The sequence below is a fragment of the Echinops telfairi genome, unplaced genomic scaffold (genome assembly GCF_000313985.2).
Source record: "Echinops telfairi isolate 266 unplaced genomic scaffold, ASM31398v2 ScPeMD7_5592;HRSCAF=6446, whole genome shotgun sequence".
NCBI lineage: Eukaryota > Metazoa > Chordata > Mammalia > Afrosoricida > Tenrecidae > Echinops > Echinops telfairi.
Genome location: NW_022109491.1, coordinates 11,434,537 through 11,448,155, shown reverse-complemented (window position 1 = coordinate 11,448,155; position 13,619 = coordinate 11,434,537). Strand labels below are relative to the sequence as shown.

Genomic DNA, 13,619 nt, shown 5'->3' with positions numbered 1-13,619 from the left:
TGAGTTGTATGAGCCCCTAATAAAATGATTAAAAAAACAAATGCGCTTTACACCATTGATGTATGTATGGATTGTGATAAGAGTTGTATGAACCCCTAATAAAACGATAAAAAAAAAAGAAGCACACCAGCCTGTGTGGTCACCAGTTGGTGAAGGGATCAGGTATCATCCATCAAAGAACAAAAAATCATATCATTGTGAATGAGGGGGAATACAGATTGGGGACCCAAGACCCATCTGTAGGCAACTGGACATCCCCTTACAGAAGGGTCATGGGGAGGAGAAGAGCCAGTCAGGTGCAGTGTAGCAACGATGAAACATACAACTTCCCTCTAGTTCCTAAATGCTTCCTCCCCCCCCTATCATAATCCCAATTCTACCTTACAAATCTGGCTAGACCAGAGCATGTACACTGGTACAGACAAGAACTGGAAAGACAGGGAATCCAGGACAGATGATCCCTTCAGGACCAGTGCTAAGAGTGGGATACTGGGAGGGTGGAGGGAGGTGGGGTGGAAAGGGGGAACTGATTACAAGGTTCTACATATAACCTCCTCCCTGGGGGATGGACAACAGAAAAGTGGGTGAAGGGAGACGTTAGACAGTGTAAGATATGTTGATGTATACAGATTAAACTTTTTCTAAATAGTTTTATTTATTTATTAATCATTCTTTTGGGGACTCATACAACTCTTATTACAATCTATACATACATCCATGTGTCAAGTACATTTGTACATATGTTGCCATCATCATTCTCAAAACATTTGCGTTCTACTTGAGCCCTTGGTATCAGCTCCTCATTTTGTCCCCTCCCTCCCTGCTCCCCACTCCCTCATGAACCCTTGATACTGTCCAACATCTCCCTTCCGCCACTTTTCTGTTTTCCGTCCCCCAGGGAGGAGGTTATACGTAGATCCTTGTAATTGGTTCCCCCTTTCTACCCCACCTTCCCTTCACCCTCCCAGTATCACCACTCTCACCACTGGTCCTGAAGTGATCATCTGTCCTGGATTCCTTGTATTTCCAGTTCCTATCTGTACCAGTTTACATGCTCTGGTCTAGCCTGATTTGTAAGGTAGAATTGGGGTCATGATAGTGGCGGGGAGGAAGCCTTTAAGAACTAGAGAAAAGTTGTGTTTCATCATTGCTACACTGCGCCCTGACTGGCTCATCTCCTCCCTGCGACCCTTCCGTAAGGGGATGTCCAATTGCCTACAGTTGGGCTTTGGTTCCCCACTCCCAACTCCCCCTCATTCACAACGATGATTTTTGTTCTTGTAAATAGTTTTATTGACATATAATTCACATATCATATACTTCAGTAATTCAGTCATATTAAAAAGAGTTGTCTAATTGCCACTATACTTCTGTCCTTCTTATAATCATTGTTTTTTTTTGCGTGTGATCCAAGTGAGTTTTATAAAAGAAGAAGTTTCAGGTTTACACAGGCACCTCAGGGCCCTTCACCCCAGCACATGGAGTCCTGAAGTCGGAGGAGATCACTGCACGGCCTCCCAGGAGCAGCTGGAGAAGCAGAAGGGCCTGGTAGTCATTGTTATTAACTCCGCATCTCCCTCATCCGCTCCCGCCATGCCCCCAGTAGGCCGTCCACTTACTGTATAGATAGTTTACCAGGTCTGGATTTCATCTACAGGAAAACATTTTTTTAAGGCAAAAAGAAAATTAACAAAATAAGCCAAAGAAAAACCTCAATTGAAAAGAAAAAAAAAATATTAAAACTGGAAACAAATTTAGAATAGATCAAAAAGGTGATCAAATGATCAGGTGCCCAGATGTTTATCTAACTGCATCTGCAGCAGTAACCGTCCCTGGCACTCTACACAATAGTCGGCTGTTCACATCCCTGGTCTGATTAAGCTCTTAAATGACTGGACACTGTTTACACAAACAATGGGGTTAGTGATAGGGCAAAACTTTCAACAACACTCATTCACAAAGGCAGAGCCATGCCTACAAGATTGACACGTAAGCAAACAAGGAGGGCATTGAAATAGGAAATACATCGTTGTCCTGGGCCTCCATTCATTGAGCCCCCTCAGAGCAAGTGATCCGAACCAAGTCCAACAATTGACAACTCCATCACCTTGGGAGCGCAGCCATCTGCTTCTTCTCACACTGAGGACGTTTCAGCCTCAAGTCCAAAGGACGGCAGTTCCGTAAGTCAGCTATAGGTGAAGGCGCAGTCCTGGATCTTCATGAGCAAGTGCTTCGAATTCTTAGTCATTGCGGAAATTCAAGTCAAACCCGCAGTAAGATGCTATTTCCTATCCACTAGGAGCCCTGCTTGAGGGAAACCCTCAACTAGATGGATTGAGATGTGGCTGTAACAATGGGCTCAACTAGAGCAATCGTGCAGCTGAATGGAACTGCCAGAAACAGAGAGTTCTGCAAACAGACAAGGATTCCATGCAGACAATACGTGTATTGAAGGAAAAGGTTAAAAGAGAGAGAGAGAGAGATTTGCTGAGCAAGAAAGTGCCCGACGCAATAGACAATGAAGGACTCAAAGAAACCAGTTTGGAGCTTTCAGGATGACTAGTCGTGGTCTAAGAGTCCCGGGGTGGTTTGGTTGTCACACCTGGCTGCTAATCAAAAGGTCGGTGCTTCAGAACCCACCCTGAGGTGCCTTGAAAGAAACCTGGGCAATGTCCTTCTGAGACAGCCCTCATTCACAACCCCGCGGAGCTCTGCTCCAGCACCCGCTGAGTCACCATCAACTCGATGGCCACCAGTGAGTCGTTGTTTCAGCTGAGATTCCAGAGCCCCAGGTCACCACCCTAGAGAAGTCTCTGTCAGTGCAGCTCTGAAATCGAAGCTTGGAGAGACGTCAGAGCAGAGCTTGCCGGGTCCAAGCTAAAGGAAGGGGATGCTGTAACAGCATCCCCCAGCCCAGACCCCCTGGGCTCCCAGGGCAAGGAGCACCGTGATGGGGAAGAGGACACTGGAGCTCACAGAGAGGCAGGTGGGACCCTGTGCTTCATCTCAGACCTCACACCATGGACCTTCCCCGCTGGCTGTGGGGCCAACAAAACTGCCTCATCCCGAGAACAGGGAGCCTGTCACCCAGTCTCTTTCCTGATGGCTCATTCCCGCCACGGAAAAGAACCCAAGCCTTTTCTCTAAGCAGCTTTCAATGAATCCCCGTGTTTCCTAATCTTTACCAGAATAGAAGCTAGATGTTTGTGTCTCATCATTTTCATGTGCAATGCCAGGGTTAACAGTGGTGAAGTAAATGTTTTCACATTTGGGCCAAATGGGTTTCTTTTTCTTTGAATTACTTGTTATCATTCATAGCTTCCCCTTTCTTTGATTTATTTGTCTCTGTCTTATTGACTTCTAAAGATCAATAACATATTTTGAAAATTAATTCATTGCCTGAGGGTTTTTTGTTGTTGCTGTTTTGTTTATACTGAGAATCTCACTTGGGATTCAACTATTTTGTGTATCTTCATATAAAAAAAATTTAATTTGGAATGTACAAAAATATATCAATGTTTTCCTTAACAGTTAATACTTTGGGCCTTGCTTAAGAGCATTTTATTCTTTCCTGGTTATAAAGGAATTCTTTCAAGGTTTGGTTATTTTAAAGAAAGGTTTAATCATTTGGGAAAATTGAGGGCTGTGTGGTGTGAGGTAGGGATGTGTGTGCACATGAACGTGAGCGTGTGTGTTTAAAAGCCAAGTGCATGCATGCAATGTGATGTCCTTGATTGTATCCTGGAAAATAGAAAGAGCATTCGCTGAAAAACGGGTAAACTGCAAATAAAATCTGGAGCTTAATTAATAGGAATAAACCAGTATCAACTTCTTAGCTTTGACAAATGTACCACAGCTGTATGAAACATTAACATCAAGGGAAACTGGATATGGAGCATACAGAAACTCTAGATCAGCGGTTCTCAACCTGTGGGTCGCAACCCCCTTGGGGGCCAAACAACCCTTTCACAGGGTCACCTAAGACCATCAGAAAACACATATTTCTGATGGTCTTAGGAACCAACCGAGACACCGCTCCTCTATCCATCTTCAGGCGGGTCCACCCACATGCAGATACACCCACATACAAGTACGCAGCATGAAGACTGATACCCTTGCTACACCACGCTTCAAGACAAAATTTCATTGATTTGTAATTAGAAATAAATATTTCACAATATGTAATTACATATTGCTTTTGTGATTAATCACTATGCTTCAATTATGTTCAATTTGTAACAATGAAAACACATCATGCATATCAGATATTTGCGTGATGATTCATAATAGTAACAAAATGATAGTTATGAAGTAGTAACAAAAATAATGTTGTGGTTGGGGGTCACCACCACATGAGGAACTGTATGAAAGAGTTGTGGCATCAGGAAGGTTGAGAACCACTGTTCTAGATGATTTTTATAACTTTTTTATAAATACAAAATTGATCTAAATATTGAAAATTAAAAAAAATTAATGACTTAAGAAAGCAAACAAAATCCAATAACTGCATTAGAAACAACTGCTAAAACTGGGCATCATCGCGGGTAGAGCCAGTCAGGGGGCAGTGTAGCAACAATGAAACATACAACTTTCCTCTAGTTCCTAAATTCTTCCTCCCCCCACCCCACTATCATGATCCCAATTCTACCTTACAAATCTGGCTAGACCAGAGGATGTACACTGGTGCAGATAGGAACTGGAAACACAGGGAATCCAGGATGGATGATCCCTTCAGGACCAGTGTTGAGAGTGGCGATACCGGGAGGGTGCAGGGAGGGTGGGGTGGAGAGGGGGCACCAATTACATATGGTACTACATGTGACCTCCTCCCTGGGGGATGGACAACAGAAAAGTGGGTGAAGGGAGACGCCGGACAGTGTAAGATATTACAAGATAATAATTTATAAATTATCAAGGGTTCATGAGGGAGGGGAGAGAGAGAGGGAGGAGGAAAAAATGAGGAGCTGATGCCAGGGGCTTAAGTGGAGAGGAAATGTTTTGAGAATGATGATGGCAACAAATGTACAAATGTGCTTTATGCAACTGATGTATGTATGGATTGTGGTAAGAGTTGTATCAGCCCCCAATAAAATGATATTTTTAAAAAGAAACAGCTGTTAAAATAATAAAATTCAACATGAACTTCAAAAAGAAAAAGCCAATTGCTTTTATTGTTTGAAGTTTGCCCTACCCAGTTTTTTTATTTATTGCTCCCTTTCATGTAACACATTCTATAAACATACAGGTTTCTTTTTAATCGCCTTGTTCTGTTCCACCTGTACTTCATTATTTATAACACATCAGCATTATAACACATTAATTATTACAGTATTAATATCTTTGGACATTTTTCAGACTAGTTCCCACACTTGTACTTTTAAAAACATCTTGTCTGACTCCTCTGTGACCTTGGCGCTAGTGAACTAACTGAAGAATCCTTTCATCAAGTTCGTTTTAAAAGTCATGTTGGCACTGTGGAAACCAGAGTGGCGCTTCCTTAAACAAATGCAAATGTCTTATGATCCAGCAATCTCTCTGCCAGATATGTATCCTAAAGAAATAGCGAATACAACATGAGCAAGCATCGGCACATCTGTATCTATTGCAGCAATTTCCTTAATAGAAAAACATGGAAACAACCAAAATCCCCGATTATAGAGGAACGGACAAACAACTGTGGTGCACCTGTACAAGGGAATGGTGTGTATCAATAAAACACAGGGACAGCTCCATTGAACAGCAAGACATGGACAAAACTGGAGAACATTATGTTTGGCAAACTTAGTCCATCTTACAAGATAAATATTTGAAAACACCATTATGATAGGAAAAAGAAAAAAGAAATGTGGTTATTACACCAAAAGACAAGGCTTTGATGACTATGAGGGGCCAGAGCCAGGAACAGGGAGAAGAGAGGGAGAGGCTGTTGAGGAGGCAGGGAAGAAAGATGAGGAGGGATATGAAAATCATGTTGAGATTTTTGTTTATTTTCTTTACAGTTATATTGACCTTACTCATGGTTTTTTGTTTACTTCTATTATTTCTGAATGTTATGAATAATGCATATTTTATAGAATTTCATATATGGATCTTATATCCATATAAGGGATATTAACTTAAATGAACTTTAATGACTCCTATTTTATCCATTTTATTGTCTCAAATTGTTTAAATTGCAGAAATCATGCAAACAATTGTAATTGTTTAAACTGCAGAAATAAGGGCAATTTGCAATTTTGTTTCTTTCTTTCCAATCCAATCATGTACAGCTAGCTTATTCCTTAACCTAATTTTGTTAGGTTGTTCAGAAGAATAGTGGTAATCATGTACTGTTTCCAACTTGAGTAACAATATCATTGGAAATTCAGCTTTATGTAAAGTCTACTACAGAATTTCACATAGGTTTCCCCCCACTTTGTTTTTAGTTAATTGTCATCTTTGGATTTCTGTCCTTACATTTATAAACAATTAAAGTTACCCTTGTTAAAAGCATTCCAACCGTTGAAATGAGGGCCTGTTTCTAAATTACTTGGATATTTTACCACTGAATTCTTCTTTGGTGCCATAGATAAAGAAGTTCACATGAGGACCTAATGTCGGGGGTTTAAATGGAGAGAAAATGTTTTGAGAAACGATGTACAAATGCGCTTTACACAATTGATGTGTGTATGGATTGGAATAACAGTTGTATGAGCCCCTAATAAAATGTCAAAAAAAATGTATAAAAAAGAGCAATGTTAAGTTTAAATAATAGCAGACCCTTGATCAAGCTTTAATGAGATGTAAATGACTGGTTTTTAATAAATAAATAAATTCTACTTAAAAAAAAAAGAAGTTCACAACTGCCTTAAATCCAGGTGGGGTTTGGTACCAAGTTTCAGGTAAGTGCCTTTTTTAGGTTAATTCCTATCTTTTTATTCCTATTCGCAATTTTTATAACACATCAAGGTGGAACAATATTAAAACTTTTAAAATCCTAGTACATTCTGGTTTCAACCTTTATTTAGGAGGCTCACAAATATGTCAAGAGAAAGGGACCTTGGTCCATAATTATCTTTTCTCCTAGGGTAATAGTGTCACACTCTTCCAACCTCGTTGTGTTAGTGACTATTGCTGTATAACAAATTATCTCAACAGTGACCAGCTTAAAATCACAAATACTAACTCAAGAGTTTGGGGGTCAGGAATCCAGGAACATTGTAACAAGGTGGTTCAGGGCCAGGCTCTCTCGTGAGGGTGTCGTGAACTGTCTGCTGGCACCGCAGTCCTTTCAAGACGTGGCCAACTCCGAAAAGTCCACGTCCAGGGTCACGTGTATGTGTGTTCACAGAGCTCAGCACTTCACAGCTTGGTGGCTGGAACCTTCCGTTCCTTGTCACGTGAGTGTCTCCATGAGGCGGGCGACCACAGACTTCCCCCCAGGGCAACGGCTCCCCAAGTGGAAGCTGCAGTCTCTTTATCAATTTGTCTCAGGCAAACATGACCATCGCTTGTGCAATAGTCTATTGGGCACACAAACCAATCCTGGAAAGATGTGGGGTGGGGGTGGGGGGCGGAGACTATACAAGGGTGTGGATGACAAGACTTGTGAGGATGGTTGGGGGCCAACTTGGGGGAGAGCTACTCCACTTACATCACGAGCAAAAAGGCTCTCCCTATTTCTTCTTTTTCTCGGAAATGGTCGCTTCACACATCCAACTGCTGCTCTAGAAAGATTGGTTGATACATTTCTGCTTCCAACGACTTGCACTGGGAGACAATAAATAACGCTTTGTGAAGCTACAAAAAGAAAATGAAAGATTGGTTGAGCAAGTAAGGACTTTTTTAGACCAGTCAGTGACTTTTCCATGAAAGGGCTGAATTTGAATTTCAAATTTTGTTTTTCTCTCTCTTTTTTTAAAAAAAAATCATTATCTAATGAAGTTTTCTGTTTCCTCTAGAGTCCAAAGCCCTCAGAGTGCTGTGGAGAGAGCTCCCCACCTGCCTGCTGGCTCTGATAGCTACATTCTTGTTATTCCTTCTGCTCCCAGGAGTCAAAAATGACACCATTTGCTGTGGTTTGAGCCAACAACATGTCTTGGATGTGACCCACCGTGGCAGGATTCTTTTCCATTTTGATCACTGTGGTAGTTACATAATTTTGTGTCCACTTGAGGATGGTAAGAGTAAAGGGGTCTGGCCTAGCTGTCAATCAGGTCACAGTCTGGTGCCTCTTTGTGGGCATGGCCTTCTGATTCTTTCTCTCTCTCTCTGTCTGCTTCACCTTCCTGTTGACAAGACACATGGAGCCACCCTGATGGCAGCTGGAGCCCTAGAGATGGGCCCACCACCATTGGATACACAGGACTTTCCACCTATTGGCCTGTGATCTTCCTGCATTCAGCATCATTGCATGTGCTGTGTGCATCTAAAGAGGAACTTATAGACTAGTTTAGGACATATGGGCTAATATTGGACTTATGGACTTGATCTGGACTGGGCTAGGATGTGTTCTCAATATACAATTGCTCGCTGATATAAAACTCTCTCTTACACACATATGAGTGTCTCTAGAGTTGGTCCTCTGTAGTATTAAATTAAAATGGCGCGGAGGAGGTGAGATGCCAGCTCCCACCCACTGCTACTAATACTACCCACGGGTTCAGTAATGCACAATTATACGGTTGAGATATATAAGTATTATATTAAGGTCATCGAGAGCATGAGAGATAATACAATACAGTCAGACATATTACATGGTAGAATTGCTCACCTCTGCCCCTCTTAGTGGTCCTCTTGGGGGGAACCCGGCCGCCAGAGCAGAAGCGGCTCGGCTGCCTCCCTCGCGGGAGCAGCCGCCCTCATCCACCTCCCTCATGGGAGCAGCCTTCCTCAGCCGCCCCTCTCGAGAACCAGGGAGCCTCCTTATTTATTGCTAACCACGCCTCATATCACTTTAGGCTAATCATGTGTCACAGAGAGGGGCAGTACAATTCATCCTTGAACAGGTTTGATCACTCTGGTGTCTCATACAATAAAACAGACAATTACTATCCCGGGAGGCATGCAAGCCCCCACCCCCCCATAGCAGATAACAACCTACGTCTTAGGGAGGGATAGCAACATAGGCAATACAAGCAATAGGAGGGGGATGACCTACTCATCTTAGAGTGGTGCTGGGCTTGCCTTTGGGCACTGCTTCAAGGGAACAGTGTCAGAAGGGACTGGGCCCTGCTTAGGGTGAGTCAGACTATACAGTCTGGTTGCTCTAGATGGCTGATGTTAAGGAGACTAACCTCTGACCTACTTTCGCTGACCGCCTAGTGTACAGTCATTCTCAAGCAGCTAAGTCTGGTCCATATTATTGGGGAGACAGCTTAAGAGAAATCCTTCTGTTCCCCACAGTCCTCTAGTCAACCCAGACTAACACCATTTATTTCATTTTATTGCTGTTCAGAATATACACCAATCCAACCATTGCTGCATGGACAATTCCGTAACATGGGCCGCAGGTTTCGAGTTGGGCCACCGTTCTCAGCATCCTTTGCTAAGCTGCTGCCCCCCATTAACTTAAACGCACCAGCCCCAAGTCCTCTATCTCATATTTCAAGTCACTTTGATCCCAGGCAGCTCGTTGAAAGAACACAGTGCTCAAAGCAGACATTGTGGGTAGTTAGCAAAGCTATTGTTTGGTGCTAAGAAGACGTTGAGGGATATTTTTGAGGTTGAAAGATGATCTCAGGGCAATTGTTTGGGGGGCGGGGGAGGCATTTACCCAGCCTCTATGGCTCCATAAAGTTTGGATTCCGTAAGAACTTTTAATTCTGCATCCCACCCCGACCCCCTTCGGATCGGGATTCTTCTACAGGCTTTTCGATCAAAATGTTCGGTCATGGCCATCAGGCACCATTCAGCGCTTTCCAGTCTCAAGGCAAAAGAGAGAGCGATTCGTGGAGGCAATCAGCCATCCTCGTGTCCTCCTGGGGATGCTGTGCCTACAAGTTGGGCTGCCAACCACCAGGTCAGGGCCGGAAGCCACCAGGGCTCCAGAAGAAAGGGGAGACTTCACAGATTCACAGGGTGAGAAACGCACGCACAGGGGCCGTTCTATTCTGCCCCCTGGGGTCATTATGAGTCAGTGAGTTTGGGTTTGCTGTTTTATTCGGAAGGACCTCTCCTCCCCCTCCCCCACCCCCCATTGCCCCAGGAGGATGAAGACCAATTGTCATACCCAGATGGCTGTCTTCTTATTCAAAGTTGGATGACAGTAGTGTCTTGGGAGATAAAGAAACTCAATTCACCTCAGAGAATTCGCTGTGGCCCCATCACGGCTCATCAGCCCTCACCTGCTGCCTGGCCATGGGTGCTCAGAACCACGTGAGCAAGTGGGTTTTCTCCAGGGAGATGAGCTTCCCTGGCCAAACTCAGAGCCAGTACTTTCAGCTCCGTGGTGCACGTGAATGTTTGTCCAGCCCGTGGGCCTCTCAACTAGCACCTCAGAGCTGCAGGAGGGAGGCCTCACATCCACGCATTCCCTCGTCACCTTCCACCCTGCTCTGGCCCCCAAGGAACCACCAACACAGGATGTGTGTGCAGAAGAAAACATACTCGTTTATTTATTCAACGATGAGCAGGCATTTCCCGGAAGTTCCCCCAAGAAGGTTCGAAAACCGGCTCTTCACCGGAAGTGCTCCTGCTCTTCACCGGAAGTGCTCCAGTGAGCCTCAAAGTGGGCAGAAAGGGGACTGCACTGCAGGCCTCACCCTGTGAGAGAAAATCCCGACAGTTTCCGTTGAAGAACCAGCCAGGTCCTCTCCACATCCCACCTCCTTAAAGGAACCCTAGGAGCCTTTAGGCATTGGGATGCTAACTGCAAGTTCAGTAGTTCAAAACCACCAGCCACCCCCCAGGAGCAAGACGAGGCTTTGTACTCCCATAGAGTTACAGTCTTGGAAACCCACAGGGGCAGTTCTACCCCATCCCATATGAGTCAGAATTGACTCGGTGGCTGTAAGTTGAAGTTTGGAAGGAACCCGAGAGACAGAAAATAGCAATGTGTGGTATCGTTGAAAGAGTCATGGTGTCAGGGGGCTGAGTTCAAATCCCATGTGTTTCCATCTCACTGTGGGTTTGTTTTCTGTTTGTTTTTTAAGGGGTAGGACTGCTCAGATTTTATTTCAATTGCTAATAGCTTCTTTTTCTTCTTCTTCTTTTTTTTTTTTTTAGTAAGGGAAGTTTCAGGTTTATAGACAAACCAAAACCTAAACTCAATGGCTGTGGAGCCCATCCCAAAATTCAAAAAGCCAAGAGGGGTTGGAAAGGGGCTGGTCTGTTCCGGGGAGACTGGAGCTGCCCCCACCAGGTGCTCCTCCTTGTAATCTTTACAGAAGCAGGCTGCCAGGCCTGCCTGCCCGGCCCCACTGGATGGGTTTGAACTGCCCATTTGCGCAAACACCCAGGGTCCTTGCAGAAAGTACAGCGTTCCCTCTGCACACACTTTTCTCTTATTGCCAACCTCATACTTTCCTGCGGCACATTTGTTCTAAGTGACGGGCCAGCATTATTATCAACTGAGGTCCATACTTCAAGTGCTGCAGCCAAGTCTCAGCTTCCCTGACTGGTGCCCCAGGATTTCCCAGCTATCAAGTCAGGGCTTTGAGCTAGACGCCCTTGAGCTTTAAGCTGGGGCATGTGGGAAATAAGCTTCACAATGAACACTTCACGGACCCAGCACTTTAGGAAGCCCTTTCCTTATGTCCATTTTCTGGATCAGCGCACTGAGACTCAGCGGCACAAGCCCAAGGCCCTCCCTCAGAGGAATGATGCACTGGAACTGCTAAGGACAGGGCTCAGGCAGAGGCTCTGCTGCAGGTGCGGCTCTGCCTCTCCCTGCCGGGCTGCGGGGACTTCCAGAAGGTTGAGGCTGCGGGGTCCTGGGAGGAGAGTGGGTGAGCTGCCCCGGCTTACCCTTCACAGGGCTTATGCAGACTTTCCCGCACATGCCCTTACAGCACTTTAAGTTTCCCGTGCACTGGCCGTCCTTCTGGCAGTAATCGGGCGGATTGAGCATCATGCATTGGCCGTTGACCACCGGACACTTTCCAGGCTTCTTACCTGGAGAGAGCAGGGCTGAAAGTCAGAGACCTTCTCCCCTCAACATCGCCCCCTGCCCCTGCCCCTGCCCAACCCTGAACCCAGAGAATCACCCTCCCCACTCCCACCTCTCCCACCTCCTTCCTAAGGCCTGTGTGTCCCCTGCAGGAGGAATCTGACTTCCCTCTGACATCAAGCCCTCCTCGGCCGGCATCAGTACAGGACTGCAGCTCCTAGTGCTGGAACGAATGCATGCCAATGGCCTGCCCACATGACTCAACAGAGAACCGATGGACAGACTGACCTCCCACTGGCTACCTGGCTTACAGGCTAGGTGAAGAATCTCCACCTAGGCAGTGTGACCCCCTGGCTGGCTGGCTGGCACCCTTGGCTTAAACGCTCCTAGAAAGCCGGCGGTCTGGCAGGACCCCATCACCCAGTCCCTGACTCCTAGATGCAATGTCCTCAAGATCTCTCCTCTCACCCAGCTCACCCACCTCCTCACCTGATGCAAAGAGGTCCACAGGATTCAGGCATTTGATGCCACAGGCACCGGGGCAACATTTCTGCTTCTGTGGACACTGCCAATCACTCTGGCACTGAGGAGCCTCATATCTAAGGCACATGACCTGTGGCTTAGGAGGGCAGCGCCCAGCTTTCTCAGGCACTGCAAAAGAAGGCCAAGAAGTCAGGTGAGAACTGGGAGAAGTCTGAGGCTGCTCTGTCCACAAAGTCCAAAGGGAACCGCCTGTCTGGCTGCCTTGAAGTATGACCGACACGTCCAGGTGCAGTCAAGTCATGGGGCCAGGAGAACAGGCAGGGGGTCCCCAGCCCAGGCTCCTGCCCCAGGGAAAGGCAAGGATCCCCAGAGGTAGAGGAAGGCTAGGGTCGATGGAGGCAAAAGCAAGCCACAATCAAGGTGCACAAAATAGAGGTTGAAAGGCAGAGGTAGAAGTGGGGGAAAGATTCGATTTTTTTTTTTTAAGAGGCAAAAGGATTCAGAAGAAAGAGTGGAAAACCACAAAGTGTCAAAGGCTGGTGGCTATAGAGACATGGGCACAGTAAGACGGGAAGCCCTGGAACAGAGAGAAAGAGAGGGGAAGAGGGGGGGAGAAAGCAAGAAAAGGAGGGGTGGGGAGAGAGGAAAGAGCATGAGGTTAAAGAAGCCTTTCCTTCCTGCTGCTCAGAGACCTGGGTGCCCAGGTGGACAGGAATCCGGCCTTTAGCGAGATCTGAAACCTGGAGAAGGGCACCCCCATGCCACCAAGAGCCCCCACGTGGTGATGCCAACTCACTCTTTTCAGCACCTTCCACGGTCCAAGGAAGCAGAGCTGACAGAGCCAGAAGCACTGCCAGAGGGAAGAGGCCCTGGGGCTTCATGGTGAGCTCAGGGAGGTGCCGGCAGCCAAGTGCAGACTTCCTTCAGGCTTTATACCTTCACGGAGGGCGGAGGGCGTGGCCGGAATTTCCTGAGCTTCTCCCTGCTGCTCTTGCAGAGACTGGGAGCTTGGCCAAGGACCTACCACCAGGGAGAGGATGACTCCTTC

The 13,619-nt window shown here is 45.9% G+C and overlaps 1 protein-coding gene across 1 annotated transcript; it reads right to left on the bottom strand.

Moving 5' to 3' along the window:
• Positions 1-10,566: 10,566 nt before the first annotated feature.
• SLPI (secretory leukocyte peptidase inhibitor) lies at positions 10,567-13,495 on the bottom strand. The gene is made up of 4 exons (XM_045295429.1): positions 13,368-13,495; positions 12,578-12,739; positions 11,947-12,093; positions 10,567-10,743 (listed from the first exon to the last, which is right to left on the bottom strand). Exons 1-4 carry the CDS (start codon positions 13,450-13,452, stop codon positions 10,739-10,741), a joined length of 399 nt encoding a protein of 132 aa, XP_045151364.1. The 5' UTR covers positions 13,453-13,495; the 3' UTR covers positions 10,567-10,738.
• Between the last annotated feature and the right edge of the window lie 124 nt (positions 13,496-13,619).

Bases quoted from the DNA above. Each gene is read 5' to 3' on its own strand.
- SLPI (XM_045295429.1), bottom strand. From the start codon at position 13,452: ATGAAGCCCCAGGGCCTCTTCCCTCTGGCAGTGCTTCTGGCTCTGTCA. The intron at 12,740-13,367 runs GTGAGTTGGCAT...CTTCTTTTGCAG, and splicing joins CGTGGAAGGTGCTGAAAAGA to TGCCTGAGAAAGCTGGGCGC. The intron at 12,094-12,577 runs GTGAGGAGGTGG...TGCTCTCTCCAG, and splicing joins TGTGGACCTCTTTGCATCAG to GTAAGAAGCCTGGAAAGTGT.